The sequence below is a fragment of the Ornithorhynchus anatinus genome, chromosome 21 (assembly GCF_004115215.2).
Source record: "Ornithorhynchus anatinus isolate Pmale09 chromosome 21, mOrnAna1.pri.v4, whole genome shotgun sequence".
Taxonomy (NCBI): domain Eukaryota; kingdom Metazoa; phylum Chordata; class Mammalia; order Monotremata; family Ornithorhynchidae; genus Ornithorhynchus; species Ornithorhynchus anatinus.
Genome location: NC_041748.1, coordinates 24,083,767 through 24,108,607, shown reverse-complemented (window position 1 = coordinate 24,108,607; position 24,841 = coordinate 24,083,767). Strand labels below are relative to the sequence as shown.

Sequence of the window (24,841 nt, the reverse complement as noted above, 5' to 3'; positions counted from 1 at the left end):
CACCCCACCAGTCCTCTCTTTTCCTTCTTTTTAAGCCCACAACATTCTCTTCTATTCTCTACTCCAATTACTTCTCACCTTTATTTCTCTCTCCCCAGGCTCCATCTCTAAATTTCTGCACCACTTTGATCCCTTTCTCTTATTCCTTCTCTCTCTTCCTCTCCCTGTGTATACATGTAAATGCATACATCTCCCATATTCATGCGAACATTGCCGATGACCTCTCTGCCATCTGCTTCGTCTGACTACTTGCCCCACCTCCTGCTCCACCCCACCTCACCCACTCACTAACTGGGCCGCAGGCTCCATCTCCTCATCTCTAATTGCTTTACAGTCTCCAACCTCACCAACCTTGATATCCCTCCATCTGATCACAACCTCCTCACTTGCCTTCTCTCCCCCAATCACCCCCTCCCCGCAAAGCTTTTCACCAAAAGAGATCGCCAATCACTCAACCCTCTCTAGTTTTCGAAGGTCATCATGTCCCTTCTGGTCTCCATACCCAAATTATCTTGTCTCGACTCACAAATCCACACCCTTTACACCACCCTCTTCACAGACCTCAACTCCCTCAGTCCCCCGGCCCTTCACTGACCCACAGCCCTGGATCACCTCCATAGTCACTTTCTCCGTTCCTGTGCTAGAGCCACAGAGCGATGCTTGTGGAAATACAGTCCTCAGACCAACCTTGTCCATCTCATTCATCCTCACCCTCTGCCCTCTCCTCTTCCCGGCAATGTGGCTTCTCTTCCCTCGTGAGCTTTCATGCCTGCTCCCCCCATCTACGGTTCCAGACCCTGACCTCTTTCCTGAAACCCCGGGGCTCCCAGTCTCCTCCCTGACTCTGCCCTGATGTGACCTTCCTCATTTATTAACGAAATCAAATCCCTCAGGCATGAACTCCCTAAAATTCTCCCCTTCACTTCCACCCCAAATCTATTTCCTCATCTTTTTCAACCCTCTCCCAAGAGGAGCTCTCATGCTGGCTTTTAAAACCATCCCCTCTGATCCCTTCCTTCCTCACCCCGGAAGATGTTTGCTCTCCCTCTCCTTCCCTCTCTAACCATCATCTTCCTCCCCTCTCTCTCTGTTGGCTCCAGTCCCTCTGCAACGCTCGCATTCACCTTATACGAAAAGACCTCCGGAGTCCACTGCCCCTCTCGAGAAAAAATAAAATAGTATTTGTTAAATGTGTACCATTCATTCAGTCATTCGTATTTATTGAGCGATTCCTGTGTGCAGAGCACTGTACTAAGTGCTTGGAACGTCAATTCAGCAACGAAGAGAGACAATCCCTGCTCACAGTGGGCTCACAGTCTAAAAGCAGGGAAGCAGACATCAAAACAAATAAAGAGGCAAGCCCAGGGGGGCAGCTGCAGGATTAGCAGCAGCAAGAGGAGGCGACATTGGAAAGCAGCATGGAGCCTGGGCCTGGCAGTCAGAAGGTCAAAGGTTCTAATCCTGGTTCCACAATAATATTATTAATAAAAATCATATTTATTGCAAAGCACCATACTAAGCACTTGGGAGAACACAATAATAATAATAATAATAATTAAAGTATTTGTTAAGCGCCATGTGCCAAGCACGGGAGTAGATACAAGGTAATTGGGTTGTTGCACTGTACTACTAATAATAATGATGGCATTTGTTAAGCGCTTACAATGTGCCAAGCACTGTTCTAAGCACTGAGCACTGCAGCTATAAACTAATAAGCCTGGCCCCACTCCATGTCTCACAGGGGACTGACAGTCTTAATCCCCATTTTACAGATGGGGTAACTTAGGCACAGGGATGTTAAGTGGCTTTTCCAAGGTCACAAGGCAGACATGTGGAGTAGTCCAGGATTAGAACCCAGGTCCTCTGACTTTCAGGCCTGTGCTCTTTCCACTAGGCCACACTGCTTATCCTAAAAAGAATGAGAACCCTGGTGGTCTTTGTTAAGTGCTTACTATGAGCCAAGCACCGCAAATCAGCCCTGGGGCTGATAAACCTGAGCCGATAGGACCCAATCCCTGTTCCAGGCGGGATCCTTGGCCCTATCCCATTCCTCTCAATCCTGCCCCAACTCCCAAAACAAGGGATCTGCCCTTGCAGCCTCTCCTCCAATTCCCTCCTGGACCCTTGGCAACCGGGCTTCGCTCCGAATAGACGGCTTCCTCCTAGGTCACCAGTGACCTCCTTCTCGCCAAATCTCACAGACCTCACGAATAATAACTGTGGTATTTGTTAAGCACTTACTGTGTGCCATGCGCCGTTCTAAGCGCTGGGGTGAATACAAGTAAATCGGGTTGGACCTGGCCCCTGTCCCACCTGGGCTCCCCAGGCTGAATCTCCGTTTTCCAGATGAGGGAACTGAGGCACAGCAAAGTGAGGTGACGTCCCCAAGGCCACCCAAGCGGGGGAGCCGGGATTAGAACCCATGACCTTCTGACTCCCAGTCCTGTGCTCCTTCCTAATCCTCCTCGACCTCTCCACGGCCTCTCTCTCTCTAATCAATCAACAGTATTTATTGAAGCTTACTGTGTGAAGAGCGCTGTATCAACCCCTTGGGAGAGGACAATAGAATAGAGCCGATAGAGAGGAGTTTCTGTTGGATGCTGAGCTGGTTGGGCAACCAGGAGAGGTGATTCCCTCCTGAGTCTCCTTTTACTTCTCTGGCCGCTCTTTCTGTGCCCCCGCTCACCCTGTAACCAGTAGGGAGGTCCTCGAGTTCTTGGCTGGGGCCTCTGGCCTCCTCGCTTCACTGACACTGTCCTGGCCTGGTTCTCCTCCTATTTCTCTGGCCGCTTCTTCTCAATCTCTTTCACAGACTCCTCCTCTGCCTCCCAACCCCTAACTGTGGGGCGTCCCTCAAAGTTCGGTGCTGGATCCCCTTCTATTCTCCATCTACACACACTCCATCCCTTGGAGAACTCATTCTCTCACCTGACTTCAACTTCCATCTCTCTGCGGATGATGCCCGGATCTCCATCTCCAGCCCTGTTCCCTCTCCCTCTGCAGCCTCACATTTCCTCTCGCTTTGACGATATCTCTACTTGGACGTCCTCCCGTCGCCTCAAACTTAACGTGTCTAAAACAGAACTTCTCATCTTCCCTCCCAAACCCCTGACTTTCCCATCACTGCCCCTTCTGTCTCACGAGCCTGCAACCTTGGCATTATCCTTGACTCCTCTGTCTCGTTCAACCCGCGTATTCAATCCAGCTCGAAATCTTGTCTGTCCGACCTTCACGGCATGCTCAAATCCGTCTTCTCCTCTCCATCCAAATCGCTATCACGTTAATCCAATCACTTATCCTATCCCGCCTTGATGACTTTATCAGCCTCCTCGCTGACCTCCCTGCCTCCTGTCTCTCCTCACTCCTGTCCATACTTCACTCTACGGCCCGAATTAATTTTTCTACAAAAACACTCGGGCCACGTTTCCCTACTCCTCAAGAACCTCCAGGGGTTGCCCAGCCACCTCTGCGTCAAACAGAGACTCCTCACCATCGGCTTTAAAACACTCTATCCCCTCGCCCCTTCCTACCTCACCTCGCTGCTCTCCTACTACAAGTCAGCCTGTACATTTCGCTCCACTAACGCTAACCTTCTCACTGTACCTCAATCTCGTCTATCTCGCTGTCAACCTAATAATAATCCTAATTATGGTACTTAAGTCCTTACTAAGTGCCAAGCACCTGTTCTAAGCGCTAAGGTAGATACAAATTAATCAGATTGGACACAGTCCCTGTCCCACCCAGGGCTCACGCTCCTAATCCCCGTTTTACAGACGAGGTTACTGAGGCAGAAAAAAGTTGTGACTTGCCCAAGGTCACACAGCAGACAAATGACGGGGCCAGAATTAGAACCCATGTCCTTCTGACTCCCAGGCACGTGTTATATCCACCAAGCCACACTGCTTCGACCTCTCGCCCGGTATGCCCTCCCTTCTCCTTTCTGACAATGACTCTCCCACACTTCAAAGCCTAACTGAAGGCACATCTCCTCCGAGAGGCCTTCCCTGATTAAGCCCCCCTTCCCTCTTCTCCCACTCCCTTCTGTTCACGGTGACTTTCTCTCTGTATTCATCCCCCCTTCCAGTCCCACAGGATTTATTTATATTCATGTCTGTCTCCTCCCCTAGACTCTAAACTTGTGTGGGCAGGGAATGTGTTTGCTATACGCTTGTAGTGTACTGTCCCAAGCACTTAGTACAGCGCCCTGCACACAGTAAGTGCTCGGTAAAAATGACCGGCTGACTGACCTACAGACTCACTCTTATCCTCGCTTATCCGCTCTTCCAGCTGGGCCCCTGGTTCCCAGGTCCACACTCCAGCCCAACCTCCTTCCCCCTCACCCTCCATCTCCTGCCTCCGGGAGACCTTTACCTGCCCAAACCACCGGCACTTCCACCTCTTTTAATCAATAACTCATCTTCCCCTTTCCCATCTTGGGTTGCTTTGCTTTTTCTTTTCTTTTTTTAAATAACGGATTTTGTTAAGCACTTTCTATGGGCCAGGTACCGTACTAAGAAGCACTGGGGTAGATACGAGGTTGTCGGGTTGGACAGAGTCCCTGTCACTCATTCAATTGTATTTGTTGAGCACTCACTGTGTGCAGAGCACTGTACTAAGCACTTGGGAGAGTACATTACAATAATGAACAGACACCTTCCCTGCCCACAACAAACTTACAGTCTAGAGGGGAGCAGACAGATGTGAATGCAAATACATAAGATTCCAGATATGTATATGAAGTGCTATGGGGCTGAAAAGGGGGAAGAGCAAAGGAAACAAGACAGTGTGACGCAGAAGGGAGTGGGAGATGAGGAAAAGTGGGGCTTCTTTTTTGGGAAGGCCTCTTGGAGGAGATGGGCCTTCAATAAGGCTTTGACGTGGGGGAGAGTCACCGACCGTCGGATTTGAAGAGGGAGGGTGCTCCAGGCCCGAGGCGGGACGGGCTGGGGGTCGGTGGCAAGACAGGTGAGATCGAGGTGCGGCGAGAAGTTAGAGTGAATTGTGCGGTCTGGGTTGTAGGAGGAGAGTAGCGAGGAGAGATAAGAGGGGGCGAGGTGGTGGACTGCTTTAAAGCCAATAGTTAGGAGTCTGTGCCTGACGCGGCGCTGGATGGGCAACAACCGGAGTTTTTTGAAGAGTGACATGTCCCACATGGGGCTCGCTGTCTTAATCCTCATTTAACGGATGAGAGAACTGAGGTACTGAGAAGTAAAAGTGACTTGTCCAAGGTCACTAAGCAAACAATGGGCAGAGTCGGGATTAGAACCCAGGTGCACTTGACTCCCAGGCCGGCACTCTATCCACTAGGCCATGTTGCTCTCTACCTGATTACCTTGCACTACCCCTATACTTAGCACGTCGAAAGTCCCTAGTAGATATCAATCTTACCGTCATTCTCCCTCCACCACATTTCCCCAATCCTCCCCTCCCAAACCGTCACCACACTGGCTCCGGGTGCTCATCGTATCCCGAATCGACTAACTGCCGCAGCCCCTCTGCTAACCTCCCGGCCTCCGACCTCTCCAGTCCGGACTTACCTCGACTTCTGGACCATTTTTCTGAAACAATTGTCCCACGCACGTCTCCCTGCTGCATCCGGCGCCCCGAAGGAAGGAATGGGGAGCCCGGGGATGGGCAACAGGGATCGCGGGATTCAGAGGGTCTGTCGGGGGACCCGGGAACCTCAGGGAGGGGAGAAGGGCGGACCCAGAGTACGGCAGAGACTCCGCTTTCCACACACTAGAGTACGGGCAACGCATCGCTTCTTCTACCGAGTGCCCCCCTGCCGCACGGGCTCGGTTACCCAAGCCCTCCCGCCTCCACCACGCCCCTGGCCACCCTATCATACGTTCGCCCTCGGGACGGAAGGCTCTCCCACCAGCCAGAACCCACGGGCTTTACCTCCGCTTAAGCACTTGCTTTTCCTCTCCAGGTGGGGCTTGGGCCAACTTCCCGTGAGGAGTAGCCATTTCGATTTAGCGTAACAGTGGCTACTTAGCATGGATAACAGTGGTTCTCCACTGTTTCAGAGCCCCAGATACCTTCCTGCTGACGTGGAAAAGAAAAACAAGATTCGTGGTAGGCACAGAACACTCGGTCCAAAGCCCTTCGCCGGTTTACATTTCCACGACTATGAAATGCAGTAACCAGATGGCATTTATTCCATGTCGGTCAATAATAATGGCACTGGTAAGCGTGGTCTTTGAGAAATGCTTACCACACGCCAAGCACTGCGTTAAACACCGGGATGGACACAGTCGGATCAAACCACCCGTCTCGCCCCTGCCCCCGGCTCGGGGTCCGGTGCGGGGACAGACCCGGCGCAGGTCCCGGCCCTCAAGTCTCTACCGGAGGCCGCTGGGCCGCCCACGCCGGGGGACTCGGCCCTCGCCCGCCCGCCTCCCCTCCTCCCCGCCTGGTTGGACCGGCCCCTAGTGAGGCATCCACCCTTTTCCCCAAGACCCCGGTGGGGAAGCAATCGACCACGTGAAGATCCCGAAACTTTCGGTGACTCCCCACCGCGGCACCAAAAAATACCATATAGTGGCTAGAGCCCGGGTCTGGGAGTCAGGTCACGGGTTCTTTCCACAGCTCCGTTTGTCAGCCGGGTGAACTTGGGCAAGTCACCGCCCTTTCCTGGGCCTCAGGGACCTCATCTGTAAAATGAGGACTGAGACCGTGAGCCCCATGCGAGAGAGGGATTGCGTCCAACCCGACTACCCCAGCGCTTATTCTAATGCCCGGCCCAGAGCAAGCACTTGACAAATACCACCGAACGGGAGGCGCCGCAACCGCCCCCATCCCGAAGCTCCCTGGCCCGTGGAAGCTCGGAAGCCCGGGGCGGGGGAGCCGGGGGGCTGGGGACCGTGAAGCTAGTTTCTCAGACAAGCTGGAGACGGAGGACCGAGTTTCCACATGGTAGCATTTATTCTCTCTCAGAACACAAAGTTACAGGAAGCGACAACAGAAGTTCACTCTTCAGGAAGGGGGGGAAGCCTTTTCGCACACTTCACTGGAAACAATGCATGGAAACAGGAGCCCCCTCCAGCCCTCCCCCCACCCCCCACCCGGCGGGTCCGTGGCCGCAGGGGAACGCGTGGGAGCGCGAGGCGTCGGACGGCAAGATACGAGGATCCCGCTCCCGCGTCTCGTCCCGCCGGTTTACGTGTGACGGCGCCTTCCGGCCGACCCGCATCTGTGTGAGCGCCGCGCCCGGCCCAGGACCCACGACCCCACCCCCCCGCCACCCCCCGCCCCTCCCCCTATCACCCACCATTCTCCGACCCTGGGACCCCGGCCCGGTCACTCACAGAGCATCACAAGACCCAACGCGCGCGCGCACGCACACATGCACACTCGCCCACACACACGCACACACAACACAAGTCAAAACGGTCGAACGGTTGAAGAAAGAAGTCTTCGGTTTGGTTCTGAGCAAGTTCCCTCTCCCTTTGGAAACGGGGGGCATCCAGCGGAGAGAGACCCTGGACGGAGGCCCCGGCCCGAGGGGTGGCCGGAGGGGGGAGGTGGCCGCGCTTGCCTAGGATCCCGTCGTCGGGGGTCGGGGCCAGCCGGGGCGGCAGCTGCCGAAACCGAGGCACGGGTTTCCACCGGAGAGCACGGGCACCGGGGACGGTGGGCCGCCGGGCTTTCCTCATCACTCTTTAACGGCCCCTGCTCCCCCGGGAGCCGAGCCGCCGTAGCCTCGAGGGTCTCCTCGGCACCTCCGCCAGGTCTGGCGGGGGCGGGGGGGTCACAGGGTGGAAACGAGGCCGTCCGCCGGTCCAAGCACCCGACCAGGGCCGGGGTTTTTCCGCCGCTCTGCCCGCCTGGGTGTGGGCGTCCCGCTCGGGGCCTGTAGGGTGCTCCGCTGGGGGTGCTCCACGTCTCAGGGGGCAGTTGGGGCAGGCGCCGCCGAAGCCGGCTGCTCTTCAAATGGCATCGGACGGGCTCGGTGCCGTATACGGGGACATCCTCCCGAGGGGGCGGCGCGGGCCGCTCGCCACCGAGTGACCCTGACCCCACCCCTCCCGGGCCCTCTTTCTGGTGGCGACAATGCGGGGAGGGGTGGGGCGCTGGCCTCAAGCGGGATCCCAGCGCCGGCTCCCCCGGCAACTCCCGGACACCCCCCGGCTCCTGGGCCGCGGATGGGAGGGGCTGGACCTGGGAAACGGCGGCGGGGCCAACCGGCATTCCCGGAGCGGTGGGGCAGGCCGGTCACCGCGTGTCCACCCGTGCCCCTCGTCGCTCCCAGATCTCGAGGGATCCCTGAAAGGAACCGTCCCCGTCCTCCCATCCGCCCCCGTTGGAGGACCTAGCCCGGTGCGGGCGGCCGGGGTCCCGTGGGCCGGGGTCCCGAGGGCCACGGCTCACACAACTCAGGCCCGCCACGGCCACGCTGCTCAAATTGGTTTTATTGGCTCTTTTGGATGCTATAAATAACTGTTTCCACTGTGGAAAAGAAAGTGAGCGCAGTACATTTTCATGACTGGGAATATGGATTTTCTGAAGACATCTTCCAAAGGGCAAAAGCTTAGAAAAAACATGGTAGGAATTCATTCTTTGTATAAAGTCCCTTGTGTATTTAAAAAAAAAAAAATCCAAGATCCCGAGGGAGGAAAATAAAAAGAACAAAAACATAAGGTGAGGAAAGACTGCGCAGCCCAAGATGACTTATCCCACCTCTTCAGTTTTTCTCCTGGCTTTTCTCCTCCTCCTTCCCTTCCTCCTCCTCAGCCTCTGCTTTGCTCTCTTCCTTGACAGAGAGCTCCTCCAGTTTCTCGGCCACGTCGTCGGGGCTGTCGCTCTTGCCCGAGCCTGCCGGGAAACACCGAGGTTAGTTGACGGGATCCGGAGCGGGCCCAGGACGGGCTTGCTGGGGACGCACCCGAGGACCCGGGCCGAACAGTGGCGGTGGGAGCAGGAGGTGTGCGGCGGGATACGGTCGCGCTTCCCTCTCGGTCCACTGCAGCCAAGCCCGGACCTGGCCAATCGCCCCAGGCACGTCCCCTCCCCCCGGCCCCTCGCCACCCCTCCCGGCCCCGAGGCACGGTCCAGTCCTTCTCTCTGGGCCGCCCGGACCCCGTCAGCATCCCACGCCCGTCCCCAGAAGGGAGGACGTCAAGGCGGCCGACCCCCGGGAGCCGCCGCCCCGCAGACCGGCCGAGGCGGCGGATGTGACCCCACCGGCCGCCACGGCCACCCCCCCGCCACCAGAGGTGCCGGCAGTGGCCCGGGGAGTTTCTCTGGCAGGCGGAAAAAGCACCAAGGCCGAGGAGCGCGGCCAGGCGCAGAGTGAGCCTGCGTGAAGGCCGAGCGGGAACGGAAGCAGGGGCGTGGCCTCCGAGGCCCTACCTTTCTTTTCTTTTTCCTCGATCTCGCTCCGGCATTCTTCGAACTTGACCTTGAATTTCTGCGCGTCTGTCGGCAGAGGAGAAAGAAGAGTAGGCTCGGTGGCGACCGTGGCTGCGAGCGAGGGTCACGGGCCAAGCCGAGGGAGGATCCCACCCACGCCCGCAGCCGGAAGGCTCGTCGTCTCTGCGGCGGGACGCCGAGCCGAGCCACCGGGACTGACCCCGACGTACACAGCCCCCGGGTCCCGAAGGGGCGGTGGCCGGGGGTACGGACGTCCGGGCCGTCGACGCATGAGGATCATCGGGGCTGTCGGCACTCTGGAGGGACCGGCGGCCGCCTCGGGACTCCGGGCTCCGTGGACCCAGCCGACGAGAGCCACACCACCCGACGAGAGCACAGGTCTGCACCCCGGGGCCCGCCGATGCCGGCTGGGCTGCAGACCCAAGGTCCCTGCCCGGAGGCCGCCTCCAAACCCTCTAGACCATCATCTGGTCGCGACAGGGAACGTGTCTACCGACTCCGTTATACTGCACTCTCCCAAGCTCTCGGCACGGTGCTCCACGCAGAGCGAGCACCCAATAAATACCATCGATCGATCGACCCCAAGACCCACGCCACCGAGGGCACGTCCCTGGCCGCGCCGGCCGCGCCCCTCGGCTCCTCCGGCCCTGGCAGAGGCCCTGGAACGAATCGGCTGGCGCCCGCCCGCCCGCCCGAGCGCCCTCACTTACTTTCTGCATTTAAAAACCGGATGGCCAAGAGTTCGGGCTTGGGGCTCTCGTCGGCGAAGTCCGCGTGTGTGTTCCAGACCCAGGCCCGGTCGCTGCCGGCATTGGGCTTCAGGTCCATCAGAGGGGTGACTGCAAGAGAGACCGCGGTTCCCGGTCGGGCCCAGCGGAACCACCGGCTCAACCCCCAAGGGTGGCGGGGGCGGGGAACCCAGTCGGGCCACATCCCACGTCTCAGGGACGGGCGGCTCCCTCCGGTCCCCTTGGGGGAACGGAGAAGCCACACCAGGACGCGGGACTTGATGCCCCTCTCCCTCCCAACAGACACGACACTCGGGGTCACGTTCTCATGGCCAGGTCAACCCCACAAACCACAAGGGATGTCCACTCCCCCCCACCCCCCAATACCACCTACCCACTCGGGGTGGCTTGCGCCCGACCCTAAGGAGAGGTGGAGGGTGGGCACAGAGCCCCAGGGACAAATGTCCCCAGCAGGGCAGAGACAGGGAGGACGCCGCACCTGGGGACACGTTTGGAACCCGTGGAATGGGCTTCCACCCGAGCAGGCTGGCTCAGGTGCCAACTTTCCAAGACGCCACCGAACAAGCCGCCTGCTGGCTCCCGAGGCTCTCCAACTAGGAAGCAGCCCGGCCTAGTGGCAAGAGCCCGGGCCTGGGAGTCAGAGGATGTGGGTTCTCACCCCGGTTCTGCCACCTTTCTGATGTGTGACCTCGGGTGAGTCACTTGACTTCTCTCTGACTCAGTCACCTCATCTGTCAAACGGGGATTAAGACTGTGAACCCCAAGGACAGGGATTGTGTTCAACCTGACTTCCTTATATCTACCTCAAATGCTTAGAACGGTGCTTGGCACTTGAGTGCTGCAGAAATGCCACCGTAATAATAAATTAACTGCTTTCTCAGCTGCCGGTGCCCGGGGGCCGCGAGGCTGCCCGGCCTCCCCGGGGCACAGAAACGGGAAAGGGTGCGTGCCACATCCTCGCCTAAGCCAGGCGGCCTCGGTCCCGCTGGCAGGAGGGCCCGCAGCCACCCTGACTCTAACACTTGTTTTCAGATGCTGTGGCAGCTGGCTGCGGGAGGGCGGGCAGGGAGGCGGGGGGCCACATACTGTAGTGATTGGCGCAGATCTTGAGAGTCTTGTCCCGCCGCATCAGGAGGCGGATGGTTCCCTTCTCCTTGTGCCGCAGCAGCTTCACGTCCCCGGTTCCTCGCTCCTTCCACTCCGGGAGCTCGCTCTCCGACGCGAACCGGAAGAGCTTGGCTCGCCTTGAGGAGAGACGGGGGCCCGCTTTGGCACACCGGACTCGGGGGCCCCTCCGCCCACCCGATCTTCCCACCCCTCCCGGCCCGAATTATTCCCGCGGCCAATCGGGGCCCCGGAGGGTCGCCAGGGGCCCACGCCAGCAGCGAGGGATCCAAAGCACTGGCCACGCATCCCCGCCACCGGCACTTTTATACACTGCAAGCCTGACCGGACGGCAGGGCCAGAGAGGGAGAGGGGAGAGGCCCATGCGAATCGCTGCCGTCAAGAGGGCAGAGAGGAGAGTTGACAGGGTCCCCGGCAAAGAAGCCGGAGGGGACCGGCTAAGGAGAGAAGAGCCCTGGGACCCCCATCCCACCAGGGCAAAGGGCCGGAATGGGGGTAGCGCCGCTGGGGGGAACCGAGGGAGCCGTGTGTGGAGCCTAGCCCCGTGCCTTCTAGGTAGGGTAGAGCAGGGGCTGGCACGGGGCTCCTCCTAGGTGCCCACCGTGGGCAGAGGACCGTCCGGACACCAGAGGAAGGTGTGCGCTACTTCTGAGGAGCCTCGGAACGGGATCCGAAGCAAGGGGGCTGGCTGGGAGATTCACCGACTGACACTGACATGGTGCCCAACGGTCTGCCCTCCCCCAGGGGAGCCCTGAGCATCAAATCCACCCAGGCGGCTCTCCTCCTCCCCCACTGGCAAGGCAGACATCTCCGCTCCCTCGGGACCCGTGGCCGGTGGAGTAGAGGAAGAAACAAGGAGCGTGGCTGACGCCCTTCGACCTCAATGCCCCCAAAGAGGCACCGACTCCGGTGGGCTCTCCTCAAAGGCTCCCTCGGGAGGTAACCAGGGGAGACGGCCCGTTGGGGCTCGGGTCTCCCGCTTCTCCAACCCTGTGAAGCACCAGGCCTGACTGCCGCCCCCTCAGCTCTGATTTCAGCCCCTGCCTCGGGACGTGCGGAAACCGTGGACCCAGAGCACCCAGAGCCCCTGGCTCCGAGGCCCACCCAGGGAGCCCCCATTCGCCAGGGACCAGCCGCTTACATCTTAAAGAGTTCCTCCTCATCCTCTTCGAGCGTCTTGATCTCCTGCTCCGGAAGAGAAACTATGGGCTCAAACTGGGGGTCGTGGTTGGAATCGTCTGCATTTTCGGTGGAGGTGTCGTGCTCCTCCGTTGCTTCCTGTGGGGAGAGGGAAGAGGATCCGGAGGAATTGAGCCTTTTCTCAGAGCTGCTCCGAGAGCCCAAAAGGAGTACGAGGTAACTGCCCACAACCAGTTCTCCCCCTCCTACCTGATCTCACTCACCTCCCACTGCAGCCCAAGCCTACACCCCGTCCTCTGACCCCTTCCCTACTGCGCCTGCCTCACCCCGTCGCCTGGCCTGGACCTCCTACCCCCTTCACATCGGACAGACCACCGCTCTCCCCAAGTCAAATCTCCTCCAGGAATCCTTCCCTAAAGCCTAACTTTCCCCACTCCATGCTCCCTCCGTTCTGCCCCAATGGCGCGGTTGGACCTGCGATCCCTAAGCACTTGCATCCTCACCCCACTCTCAGGCCCAGAGCACTCCCGTACGCCGGCCCCTATCAGGAAGGGATTTTGCACTGGAGACTGTAAGGTCCTCAAGGACAGGGACTGTACCTACCATTCGGTCATATTTACTGAATGCCCGTGTATGGACGACTACCCTAAGCATGTGGATAGTACCATGTAATTGCTAGAGACATTCCCTGCCCACCACGAGCTTGGAATCCAGAGGGGAAAATAAAACCTTAATAGAAGTAAATTACTCACGTCAACCTAAGTGCCGTGGGGCTAAGGAAGCAGTGAATAAAGGCTGGAAGTGCAAGGGAGACGGTGGGGGGTGGTGGGAGAAGAGAATCTATCAATTCCACTGTAAAGGAATTGTCCGGGTGCTTAGCACAGCACTCCCTGCACGGCAACCACTCAATAAACATCACTGTTTGATTGAGTGACGGTTGCCCAGCCGGTCCAGGAGGGAAGCCTGCTCACACGGTGTTCTGGTAGAGTAATCAAACGGCTGACTTAATTCCAGTCCACCCTGGTCGGACCGAGTGGGTTATTAACCAGGGATTTAAAAATAGCCTTTATGGAGGCACCGAGAGACAGGGGGGCCAAGGGGCAAGAGCCCGGGGCCGGAAGCCGGAGGACCTGGTTTCTCATCCTGGCTCCACCGTTTACCTGTTGTGGGACTCTGGGCAAATCCCATCGCTTCCCCCATCTGCAAAGTGGGGTTTCAATACCTATGCAAGGACCATGAGCTCTGCGAAAACTCTATCTTCTACCTGTCTCAGTCCCATCTGTAAAGCGGGGTTTCAATACCTATGCAAGGACCATGAGCTCTGCGAAAACTCTGATTATCTTCTACCTGTCTCAGTCCCATCTGTAAAGCGGGGTTTCAATACCTACAGAGGGAGCATGAGCTCTGCAAAGATCTGATTATCTCCTACCTGTTTCAGTCCCCTCATCTGCAAAGCGGGGTTTCAATAACTATAGAAGGACCATGAGCTCTGTGAAAAATCTGATTATCTTCTACTTTTCTGAGCCCTCCCATCTGCAAAGTGGGGTTTCAATACCTATAGAGGAACTATGAGCTCTGCAAAAAAATCTGATCATCTTCTACCTGTCTCAGTCCCCCCCAATTGCAAAAAGGGGTTTCAATGTCTAGAGAAAGACCACGAGCTCTGTGAAAAATCTGATCATCTTCTACCTGCCTCAGTCTCCCCATCTGCAAAGCGGGGTTTCAATACCTATAGAGGGATTATGAGTTCTGTGAAAAAATCTGATTATCTTCTACCTGCCTCAGTCTCCCCAATTGCAAAAAGGGGTTTCAATGCCTATAGGACCACGAGATCTGCAAAAAAAGCTGATTATCTTCTACCTGTCTGTTTCCACATCTGCAAAGCGGGGTTTCAATACCTATAGAGGAACCATGAGCTCCGTGAAAAGTCTGATTATCTTCTACCCGTCTCAGTCCCATGTGCAAAGTGGGGTTTCAATAGCTACAGAAGGACCACAAGCTCTGCAAAAAATCTGATTATCTTCTACCTGCCTCAGTCCCCCACATCTGCAAAATGGGGTTTCAATACCTTTAGAAGGACCATGGGATCAGTGGTCCTTCTAAAGATCAGATCACGGGAAGCAGCGTGGCTCAGTGGAAAAGAGCCTGGGCTTCGGAGTCAGAGGTCATGAGTTTGACTCCCGGCTCTGCCACTTGTCAGCTGTGTGACTGTGGGCAAGTCACTTAACTTCTCTGGGCCTCAGTTACCTCATCTGGAAAATGGGGATTAAGACTGTGAGCCTCACGTGGGACAACCTGATTACCCTGTATCTCCCCCAGCGCTTAGAACAGTGCTCGGCACATAGAAAGCGCTTAACAAATACCAACATTGTTATTATTATTATCAGTGAAAAATCTCATTATCTCTACCTGTCTCAGTCCCATCTGCAAAGCAGGGTTTCAATACCTATAGAGGGACTATGAGCTCTGCAAAAAATTTCATTATCTCCTACCTGTCTCAGTCTCCCCATCTGCAAAGTGGGGTTTCAAAACCTACAGAGGGACTATAAGTTCTGTGAAAAATGTGATTATCCTCTACCTGCCTCAGTCTCCCCAATTGCACAAAGGGGTTTCAATACCTGTAGGACCATGAGATCTGCGAAAAATCTGATTATCTTCTACCTGTCTGAGTCTCCCCATGTGCAAAAAGTGGTTTCAATACCTATAGAAGGACCACGAGCTCCGCGAAAAATCTGATTCTCTTCTACCTGTCTCAGTCCCATCTGCAAAGTGGGGTTTCAATACCTACAGAAGGTCCATGAGCTCTGCGAAAAATCTGATTATCTTCTGTCTCAGTTCCATGTGCAAAGTGGGGTTTCCATACCTACAGAAGGACCCTGATCTCTGTGAAAAGGCTGATTATCTTCTGTCTGTCTCCGTCCCATCTGCAAAGCGGGGTTTCCATACCTACAGAAAGACCACGAGCTCTGCGAAAAATCTGATTATCTTCTACTTGCCTCAGTCGCCCCCATCTGCAAAAAGGGGTTTCGATACCTCTAGAAGGACCATGAGCTCTGCAAAAAATCTAATAATCTTCTACCTCAGTCCCATCTGCAAAGCGGGGTTTCAATACCTATAGAGGGACCATGAGCTCTGCAAAAAATCTGATTATCTCCTACCTGTCTCAGTCCCCCCCATCTGCAAAAAGGGGTGTCAACGTCTACAGAAGGACCACGAGCTCTGCAAAAAATCTGATTATCTTCTACCTGCCTCAGTCCCCCCAACTGCAAAGCGGGGTTTCAATACCTATAGAGGGACTATGAGCGCTGCAGAAAATCTGATCATCTTCTACCTGTCTCAGTCCCCCCATCTGCAAAAAGGGGTTTCAGTGTCTAGAGAAGGACGACGAGCTCTGCAAAAAATCTGATTATCTTCTACCTGCCTCAGTCCCCCCATCTGCAAAAAGGGGTTTCAACGTCTAGACAAGGATGAGCTCTGCAAAAAATCTGATTATCTTCTACCTGTCTCAGTCCCCCCATCTGCAAAAAGGGGTTTCAACGTCTAGAGAAGGACGACGAGCTCTGCAAAAAATCTGATCATCTTCTACCTGCCTCAGTCCCCCCATCTGCAAAAAGGGGTTTCAACGTCTAGAGAAGGACCACGAGCTCTGCAAAAAATCTGATCACCTTCTACCTGCCTCAGTCCCCCCATCTGCAAAAAGGGGTTTCAACGTCTAGAGAAGGACGAGCTCTGCAAAAAATCTGATTATCCTCTACCTGTCTCAGTCCCCCCATCTGCAAAAAAGGGCTTCAACATCTAGAAGGACCACGAACTCTGCAAAAAATCTGATCATCTTCTACCTGCCTCAGTCCCCCCATCTGCAAAAAGGGGTTTCAGTGTCTAGAGAAGGACGACGAGCTCTGCAAAAAATCTGATTATCTTCTACCTGCCTCAGTCCCCCCATCTGCAAAAAGGGGTTTCAGTGTCTAGAGAAGGACGACGAGCTCTGCAAAAAATCTGATTATCTTCTACCTGCCTCAGTCCCCCCATCTGCAAAAAGGGGTTTAACGTCTAGAGAAGGACGAGCTCTGCAAAAAATCTGATTATCTTCTACCTGTCTCAGTCCCCCCATCTGCAAAAAGGGGCTTCAACATCTAGAAGGACCACGAACTCTGCAAAAAATCTGATTATCTTCTACCTGCCTCAGTCCCCCCATCTGCCAAAAGGGGTTTCATCGTCTAGAGAAGGACCACGAGCTCTGCAAAAAATCTGATTATCTTCTACCTGTCTCAGTCCCCCCAACTGCAAAGCGGGGTTTCAATACCTGTAGAGGGACTATGAGCTCTGCAAAAAATCTGATTATCTTCTACCTGTCTCAGTCCCCCCATCTGCAAAAAGGGGTTTCAACGTCTAGAGAAGGACGACGAGCTCTGCACAAAATCTGATCATCTTCTACCTGCCTCAGTCCCCCCATCTGCAAAAAGGGGTTTCAACGTCTAGAGAAGGACGACGAGCTCTGCAAAAAATCTGATTATCTTCTACCTGTCTCACTCCCCCCATCTGCAAAAAGGGGTTTCAATGTCTAGAGAAGGATGACGAACTCTGCAAAAAATCTGATCATCTTCTACCTGCCTCAGTCCCCCCATCTGCCAAAAGGGGTTTCAACGTCTAGAGAAGGACGACGAGCTCTGCAAAAAATCTGATTATCTTCTAACTGTCTCAGTCCCCCCAACTGCAAAGCGGGGTTTCAATACCTATAGAGGGACTATGAGCGCTGCAGAAAATCTGATCATCTTCTACCTGTCTCAGTCCCCCCATGTGCAAAAAGGGGTTTCAGCGTCTAGAGAAGGACCACGAGATCTGCGAAAAACCCGATGATCTTGCACCTAGCCCGGCGGGTGGGGGGCAGGAGGGGCCAAAAGGTGGGGGGCGACCCCGGGGGAGCCCCCCGAAGCGAGAGCGCCTCGCTTTTGCGGGCTGCAAAATGGGCCTCCCCGGGCCCTCCCACGTGGGGCCCGAGGGCCGGCGGGAGGCGCTCAGCAAATAGCTCGAGCCCCGCGCGGGGTCACGTGTCCGGGGCTCCCGCAGCGCGACCGTTGGCGGCCTCCCGCAACGGCGGCGCCCGCCGGGCCCCCACGTGGGACGGGACGGGACGAGACGGGAAGGTCGGGGGCAGGACCGGCCCGGCCCGAGGAGGAGGAGGAGGAGGAGGAGGAGGAGGAGGAGGAGGCCGGGGCTGCGGCCCACGTGCGCGGGAGGAAAAGGCGCTGTGGCGTCGGGTCCCTCCCCTCCCCCCGCACCTTGGGGTCGGCCATGGCGGCGGCGGCGGGTCCGGGGCGCGTGCGGGGCGTCGTCGGTGCGGCGGGCGATGCGGGGCTCCGCCCGGACGTGTGTTCTCCGCGAGCCCTCGGCGGCGGCGGCGGCGGCGGCGCTGTGGGCGGCGACCCCGGGCCCCCTCACCCCCCGGCGGCGGCGGCGGCGGCGGGAAACACGCCCCGTTCGCAACAAGCACAACTTTATTGTCCCGCCCCCGCCGCCAGACACGAACAGTCCCCATTGTCCCACCCCCTTCCGCCGCCTCGCGCCCGCCCGTTTCCCGCCCAAACCGCCCCCTCAGCCGGCGCGCCCCACCACGCGCGCGCGCGCGCGCCCTCCCCCTTTAACCCCTCGGAGGCCGCTCCTTCCCCCTCCCCCCTCCTTTCCCGTCGGCCCCTGCGGCCGCCGGCCCCACTTCCGCTCTCCCCCCCCCCCCGTCAGTCGGGGTTTGTCTTTTGACGAGAGCCCATGTCATTCATTTCAAAAAAAATTTGAGTCGGAGGAGCTCTCCGGCCCCGCTTCCGACGCCGAAGGCGGTGGGGGGAAGCGGGGGAAACGACCTTAAGGAAGAGAAAAGGGCGGAGGGAGGGGAGGAGGAGGGAGGGGCCGCGAGCGTGGTGACGTCAGCGACGCGGGCTTCCCCCTCCCACGCAGGCGGGCAGGGCGCAGGCGCGGCCTCTGGTGGTAGCGCGCAGGCGCGTCGCTGGGGGCCAAGGCGCCTGCGCGGCCCCTGGGGCCAGCGCGGGAGCGTGTTACCATAGAGGTGAGCGGCGAGAGCGGCGCCGGGTTGCGCGCGAGGGCGCGCGCGCAGGAGGGGGATGGGGGGCGCGCGCGCGCCCACGTGGCGGCAGTTTGGCCTCGACGGAGGGTGAGGGGCAAAGTGTCAGCGCCCTCCTCGGAGCCCTCCCCCCCTCCCCCCCCCCCCCCCCGCCCGGGCCACCTCTGGAGAAAGCAGGGCGGCCTCGCGGACAGACCCCGGGCCTGGCAGGCTGGAGGTCGTGGGTTCTAATCCCGCCTCCCCCCCGTTGCTGGGTGACTCTGGGCAAGTGGCTTCCCTGCGCTGGGCCGCAGTTTCCTCCTCCGTCATGGAGTCGGGGCCCCCACGTGGGACGGGGGCCAAGCCCACGTGCTTCTATGCGGCCCAGCGCTTAGCACAGGGTCGGGCACGGGGCGAGCGCTTAATACATTCCACCAGGGCCCAGGGCCTCTGCCCCCCCCCCGCACACGCATGGCCCAACCGGCCTTTTGGGGAGCCCATCGCTCTCCACCTCCTCTCCCCCGGTGACCCACCGAGCCAGCAAATGGTCCCCAAACTCTAACACAAGAATCTAGCAGGGATCCAGAGAAGCAGCGTGGCGCGGCGGCGAGAGTCCGGGCTTGGGAGTCGGAGGTCATGAGTTCGAATCCCCCCTCTGCCACTTGTCAGCTGTGGGACTGACTTAACGTCTCTGTACCTCAGTAACCTCATCTGTAAACTGGGGATTAACCGTGAGCCTCACGTGGGACAACCTGATGACCCTGTATCGACCCCAACGCTTAGAACAGTGCTGTGCACATAGTAAGCGCTTAACCAATACCAACATCATAATTATTATTATTATTATTATCCAGGACCCCCCGGTCACATCATAACGCCCCAGCACTTAGAATGGGGTTTGGCAGTCACTAAGCCCATCACAAATACCATCAAAAAGAAGAGCCCCGATCTGGGAGCCGGACCACGGCTCTGATCCCGGCTGCGCCCTGGGCCGCCGTGAGAAAGTCACTGAACTGCACCGGGCCTCGGTTTCCCCATTTGTCAAATGGGGGTCCAGTAGTTTTTCTCCCCCTGTGGGACAAGGACTATATCTGACCTGAATATCTTCCACCGACACTGCCAGTGCTAAATACAGAGCTAGGCACCTAATGCTTCAAAAAGCCCCACGCTTGTCACGATTAACAGCCTGGCATGCAGCACAAGGCTTCACGCAGTAGGTGCCCACCCCGGATTATGGAAGGCGAGGAGGAGGATGGACAGGGTGGGGAACGGGCTGGCTGGGCCTCTTCATAATAATAATAATGATAATGTTGGTATTTGTTAAGCACTTACTATGTGCAGAACACTGTTCTAAGCGCTGGGGTAGACACAGGGGAATCACGTGCGGCTCAAAGTCTTAATCCCCATGTGGCTCAAAGTCTTAATCCCCATTTTACAGATGAAGTAACAGGCACAGAGAAGTTAAGTGACTTGCCCAGTCACACAGCTGCCTAGTGGCAGAGCTGGGATTCGAACCCATGACCTCTGACTCCAAAGCCCAAGCTCTTTCCACTGAGCCACGCTGCTGGTCTCTTGACCGTTGACACTTCTCACCCGGCAGGTCCCTGGAGAGGATGGAGGAGGGGGATGGTGAGGACAGTGGCTTCTCTCCCCCCGAGGCGGGGGCGGCCCTTCCCCCGCAGAGTGAGGACCCCCAGCCAGATGGAGGAGGAGAAGGCAGGGAGCGGGCCCTGGCCGGCTCCGAGTACGCGTACATCAAGGAGGACCTGTTCACGTCCGAGATCTTCAAGGTGTCGATCCAGAACCTGCCCCAGTACGTGGGCTTCAGCGACATGAAGAGGTTCCTGGCCAGGCACGGCCTCAGCCCGCACAAGACCAAACTGTTCCGCAGGCAGACCTTCGCCTTCGTCACCTTCAAGAGCGAGGAGGAGAGGGACCGGGCCATGAAGGTGCTGCACGGGGCCCGCTGGAAGGGCCGCTGCCTCAGCGTCCAGCTGGCCAAGCCCAAAGCCGACCCCCTCGTCAAGAAGCGTCAGGGCAAACAGAAGGAGGGGGGGACCCCGGGCCGGGAGATGGCGGGCGCCGTGACCCCGCTGTGGGAGATGCCCTACGAGGACCAGCTGGCGACCAAGAGGCAGGAGTGCGAGCAGATCCTGCAGAAGCTGAGCAGGTAGGCTGGGAAGCAGACCGGAGGGAGGCGGCCACCGGGGGCCGAGCCCTCTGCGCTCTGTGGGGACCGCTCCCTGCGCCCCTGCCCTCCTGCTGACTCGTGGCACCTCCGGGGCCGGGCGTGAATAGGGTCGGCAGGGAGGGGAGGAGGGAGGAGAAGTGGGGAGGCGGAGGGGGTCCGTCCCTTCCAGGGCTCTTCCCGGCCTGCCCCCGCGCGGGTCGCCGGGCGCCTGGGGCGCTTTCTTCTCCTCGGGGTGTCGGGCCAACTTCTGGGGCCACGTCTCCCCTGGCCTTCAGGGAGATCTGGAAAACCAACGTCGCGCTCCTGACTTGGCCGTTGGTGCGGAAGTTTAACAAGGTGTGCTGCCCGCTGGAGGAGGTGAAGGCGTCCCCGCTGCAGGTACCGACGGCTGGGCTGGGGCCGGGGGCCGCTGACTGGGCGAGGTACACGGGCCAAGGTCTCGGGCACTGGGAGGGCTCTGCCTGCTGCGGTCAGGGAAAGGCTCCGGGAGGCTGGTGAGAAATGACAGCTGCCTAAATATCAACGGGCCTATTATGTGCTTCTGCTGGGCCCCGGGGGGCGGTTCCTAGCCTGCCTTAGAGGGAGCGAGAGACGGAGGAGGGAGAGCAGGGGTCCGATTGCCACCGTCCGCATGAGGACCCTGAGGGCCAGAGAGGTTAAGTGACTGGCCTGAGATCCCCCAGCAGACCGGGACCCGGGCGTCTCACCGAACCGGAGGGCGTCCGACCAACCGAGCGGCCACGATGGGGCGGGAACGGGGCCCGAGGGCCCGGCTGACGCGGGCCGGGGTGGCTTGGCGCCCGCAGACGGGATACCGCAACAAATGCGAGTTCCTGGTGGGCCCCGGGCCCGACGGAGAGGACAAGACCGTGGGCTGCCGTCTCAGCAAGTACAAGGGGGGCCGGTGCACGGTAGTGGAGCCCTCCGAGGCCGTCCACATCTCCGCCGACACCAAGAGGGTCGTCCGGGCCTTCCAGGACTTCATCCGGTGAGCTGCCGGCCCCGCCGACGCGCTTCCGGGTAGGGCGGGATCGCGGGGTGGCGAGGGACGGGTCCGGGACGGGTCCGGGGCGGTCGGGGGGCCCGCCCTCAGCCAGCCGCCCGGGGTCCACAGGGCCAGTCCGTACTCGGCGTACAGCCCGGAGACGTACGAGGGCCACTGGAGGCAGCTGACCGTACGCACCAGCACCAACGGGGACATCATGGCCATCGCCTACTTCAACCCCCAGGTGCCGCCCCAGGAGCGGGAGGGACCCCGCGCGCTCAGGGCGAGGGAGGCCTCGAGCCCGCGGGGAAGCCCGCGGCCGTGTCCGCCCGGGAAGCGGGATGGGTGCCGGGCTGGGCCTCAAACCTCCGTCTTCTGAGTCCCGGTCCATTGCTGCCCCCCAGGCCCGGCTGCCCGGAGGGGAGAGGGTGGGCGAGGGATGGCATCCGCGGCGGGGACCGTGGTTTCCCTCCAAGGCCGGAGCGGGTCGGGACTGACCTCTCCGTCTCCCACCGGGGCCTCGGCAGAAATTGACTAATGAAGACATGGCGGAGCTGAAGGCCTCGCTGAGCCACTACTTCATGGAGGGGGCCGGTCGGGCCAGCGCCGTCACCTCGCTCTACTTCGTGGAGGAAAGACACAGGTCGGGCCGGCGAGGGCTGGGGCGGGGGGACGGGGGCTCCCCGCCCCATCCCGCAGACCATCCCCACCAGCGGGTGGGACAGGGCACGGTTCTGACATGAACAGGCCCCTCCCCGCCTCCTCCAGGAAGTCCCCGAACGCCGAGGAGCAGCAGTCGCTGGAGCACCTGGCCGGCCAGAGGCACATCCACGAACAGCTGCTGGGCCTCAAGTTCCGCATCTCCCCCAATGCCTTCTTTCAGGTGAGGAGGGGCCGCCCCCCCCCCCCCCCCCCCACGAGGCCACAGCTGGGGAGATTTGCACCTCACAGAAGGTCCAGGCCCCAGCCCCAAGTGATTAAAAGGGCCATAGACTCAGCCAGCCTCACCAGGTCTATCCAGACATCTGCTGTGTGCAGAGCACCGGGCCGGGCACCTTCTCCCTCCTCCTGGTCAACCTCACCCCCGCCGCCTCCCCTCCCACTCCCCCTTCTCTCGGAGGAGGGGAGTGGGGACTGGCGGGGATGGGTGGGTTCCCAGACCCCGGGGGGAGAGGCAGCAAGAGCAGGCCCTCAGGGGGCGGGTGCTGCACCCGCAGGTCAACACGGCGGCCACAGAGGTGCTGTACACGGCCATCCGGGACTGGGCCCAGCTCGACGGCGACGGGACCGCGCTGGACGTCTGCTGCGGGACCGGCACCATCAGCCTCGCCCTGGCTCAGGTCAGCGCCTGGACCCGAGAACCGCGGGCTCCCCGTCCGCGGGCCTGCTGCGCCCGGGTGCCCTGGCTCGCCCCGGGGAGTCCCCGGGAGCGTCGGCGGACGCCCGCCGGCTCGCCGACCTCCGTCGGTGGCCATCCGTCCCGACCTCCGTGCTCGCACGCCAGCTTTAGCCCCAGAGGATCCCGCCTGCCTGGCGCCCACCGCCCCCGTCGTAAAGGCGAAAAGACCCGGGCCGGAGCCAGCGAGCGACTGGCTCGAGCTCCCACAGCAGAAGGCCAGAGGCAAAGCCTGGACTCCAACCGGGACCTCCGGCTACCGGATCGGGAGCAGGCGGGGGCCGGGACCCACTGTTTCCCGACCAGGTCTCTCTGTCTCTTCCCCTCCCAGACAGCCAAAAAGGTGGTGGGCATCGAGATGTGCCAAGAGGCTGTGGAGGACGCCCAGACCAATGCCCGACTTAACGGTGGGTCTTCATAAGTAACAGCCGTAAGCTTCGTCATCGTCAACACTGTGGCGTTCGTTAAGCCCGTAGGGCGTACCCAGCACTAGGCATACCCTACACTAAGCGCTGGGCTAGATACTCGCAGTCCAGATAGGAGAGAAGATACGAAGTCCACATTTTACAGATGAGGAAACTCGAGGCCCAGAGCAGTTAGATGACTTAGGCAGGCAGGTGGCCGATGCGGGATTAGAACCCAGGTCTGCCTCCCAGGCCCACGCCCTCTCCCCGAGGCCGGCCCGGGCCTCACGGGGTGGCGGAGTCGGCTCTCCCCTCTGGTCTGAGCGCGGACCGCCTCCCGGCTGACTTGAGGAGCACGGGGAGCGGGGAACGGGCCCCTACGCCCGCTCCCTGGATGAAGTAGGGGAGGGTGGCCCACCCCGGACCCTGCCTGACCGTCCGTCCACCCGTCCGTAGAGCTGCACAACGTCCAGTTCCACTGCGGAAAGGCCGAGGACCTGCTCCCCTCGCTGATGGGCTCCCTGGCCGGCCAGAAGCTGACGGCCATCGTGGATCCGCCCCGAGCCGGCCTGCGTGAGTGCCCCCGAGGTGGACCGGGGGCGGGCCGGCGGGTGGACGGGGTGCACCCCTGCGAGCCCGGGGGGAGGGGGGAGAACGGGCAGGCGGGCGGCAGCCTGACCTTCGGCCGGGGTCCCGCGGCAGATTCCAGGGTGATCGTGGCCCTGCGCCGGGCCGAGTACCTCAAGAAGCTTCTGTACGTCTCTTGCAACCCCCGCGCCGCCATGACCAACTTCATCGAGTGAGTCCGGGGAGAGGCGCCGGGCCGTGGCGGTGCCCGCCCGACGAGGCCCGGGGACCGGGATGCCGGGCTGAGGGTGGGTGGGGGCTGGGGGTGGGCGGGTGAACTCCCCCAGCCGACGGCTTCCCCCCCCCCCCCGTGTCCCCACAGCCTGTGCCGGCCCCCGTCCAACCGCATGCGGGGGACCCCCTTCCGGCCCGTGCGCGCCTTGGCCGTGGACCTGTTCCCGCAAACTCCACACTGCGAGATGGTCATCCTGTTTGAGAGGGGGGGCCTGGACCCCGGGGACCAGGCCCCGCCTCCAGAATCTCCAGCCACGTCCCCGCCCCAACCCCCGACCGCCGCCTCCTCCTGATGGCCAAGTCGGGACTGGACCGGATGGGACACCGGCCGCGGCCGGCCCGGTCGCCGGGACGAGGCCGAGGCGGAGGAGGCGGACGGGTGCTCCGGCCGGCGGGGGGAGGGGCCGGGACCAGCCCCCAAGTGGCCCCTCTCCCCGACTTGCTCTTGGACCTACCGCGGCACAGCCTGCAATAAACCTGCTTGGAGCCCAATAGCACGTGGGTCTGCCCATCCTTGGGGGGGTGGGGTGGGCTGAGGGGTGCCCCGCCTGCCCGCTCCAGGA

The 24,841-nt window shown here is 59.6% G+C and overlaps 2 protein-coding genes and 1 non-coding gene across 5 annotated transcripts; 1 reads left to right on the top strand and 2 right to left on the bottom strand.

Annotated features, from left to right (window-relative positions):
- Positions 1–8,394: 8,394 nt before the first annotated feature.
- On the bottom strand, positions 8,395–17,778 carry RANBP1 (RAN binding protein 1). 2 transcript variants are annotated; one of them, XM_029049098.2, is made up of 6 exons: positions 17,669–17,778; positions 12,391–12,527; positions 11,211–11,368; positions 10,086–10,214; positions 9,355–9,420; positions 8,395–8,817 (listed from the first exon to the last, which is right to left on the bottom strand). In XM_029049098.2, the coding sequence occupies exons 1-6, from the start codon at positions 17,681–17,683 to the stop codon at positions 8,687–8,689; spliced, it is 636 nt and encodes a 211-aa protein (XP_028904931.1). In that variant the 5' UTR covers positions 17,684–17,778; the 3' UTR covers positions 8,395–8,686. The 2 variants fall into 2 exon arrangements, with proteins under 2 accessions (XP_028904931.1, XP_028904930.1); XM_029049097.2 differs by lacking the exon at positions 17,669–17,778 and adding an exon at positions 17,169–17,262.
- On the bottom strand, positions 9,212–9,304 carry LOC114806237. Its single transcript, XR_003754273.1, has one exon. It is a non-coding gene; the product is annotated as a small nucleolar RNA SNORA77 (small nucleolar RNA).
- Positions 17,779–18,343: 565 nt separating the features above from the next.
- TRMT2A (tRNA methyltransferase 2 homolog A) lies at positions 18,344–24,772 on the top strand. 2 transcript variants are annotated; one of them, XM_029049094.2, is made up of 12 exons: positions 18,344–18,447; positions 20,042–20,611; positions 20,908–21,010; positions 21,439–21,620; positions 21,747–21,861; positions 22,145–22,260; positions 22,386–22,500; positions 22,835–22,957; positions 23,345–23,420; positions 23,874–23,990; positions 24,120–24,216; positions 24,367–24,772. In XM_029049094.2, the coding sequence occupies exons 2-12, from the start codon at positions 20,055–20,057 to the stop codon at positions 24,569–24,571; spliced, it is 1,806 nt and encodes a 601-aa protein (XP_028904927.1). In that variant the 5' UTR covers positions 18,344–18,447; positions 20,042–20,054; the 3' UTR covers positions 24,572–24,772. The 2 variants fall into 2 exon arrangements, with proteins under 2 accessions (XP_028904927.1, XP_028904928.2); XM_029049095.2 differs by lacking the exon at positions 18,344–18,447 and adding an exon at positions 18,491–18,552.
- The last annotated feature ends 69 nt before the right edge of the window (positions 24,773–24,841 follow it).

What these genes read in the sequence shown, in the direction of transcription:
- RANBP1 (XM_029049097.2), bottom strand. An exon ending in CCGGTTTTTAAATGCAGAAA is followed by an intron (nt 9,421 to 10,085) that starts GTAAGTGAGGGC and finishes CTCTGCCGACAG; the next exon opens with ACGCGCAGAAATTCAAGGTC. An exon ending in CGAGGAAAAAGAAAAGAAAG is followed by an intron (nt 8,818 to 9,354) that starts GTAGGGCCTCGG and finishes GTTTCCCGGCAG; the next exon opens with GCTCGGGCAAGAGCGACAGC.
- TRMT2A (XM_029049095.2), top strand. Translation starts at nt 18,503, where the DNA reads ATGGGGGGCGCGCGCGCGCCCACGTGGCGGCAGTTTGGCCTCGACGGA. An exon ending in TTCGTGGAGGAAAGACACAG is followed by an intron (nt 22,261 to 22,385) that starts GTCGGGCCGGCG and finishes CGCCTCCTCCAG; the next exon opens with GAAGTCCCCGAACGCCGAGG. An exon ending in TCAGCCTCGCCCTGGCTCAG is followed by an intron (nt 22,958 to 23,344) that starts GTCAGCGCCTGG and finishes TTCCCCTCCCAG; the next exon opens with ACAGCCAAAAAGGTGGTGGG.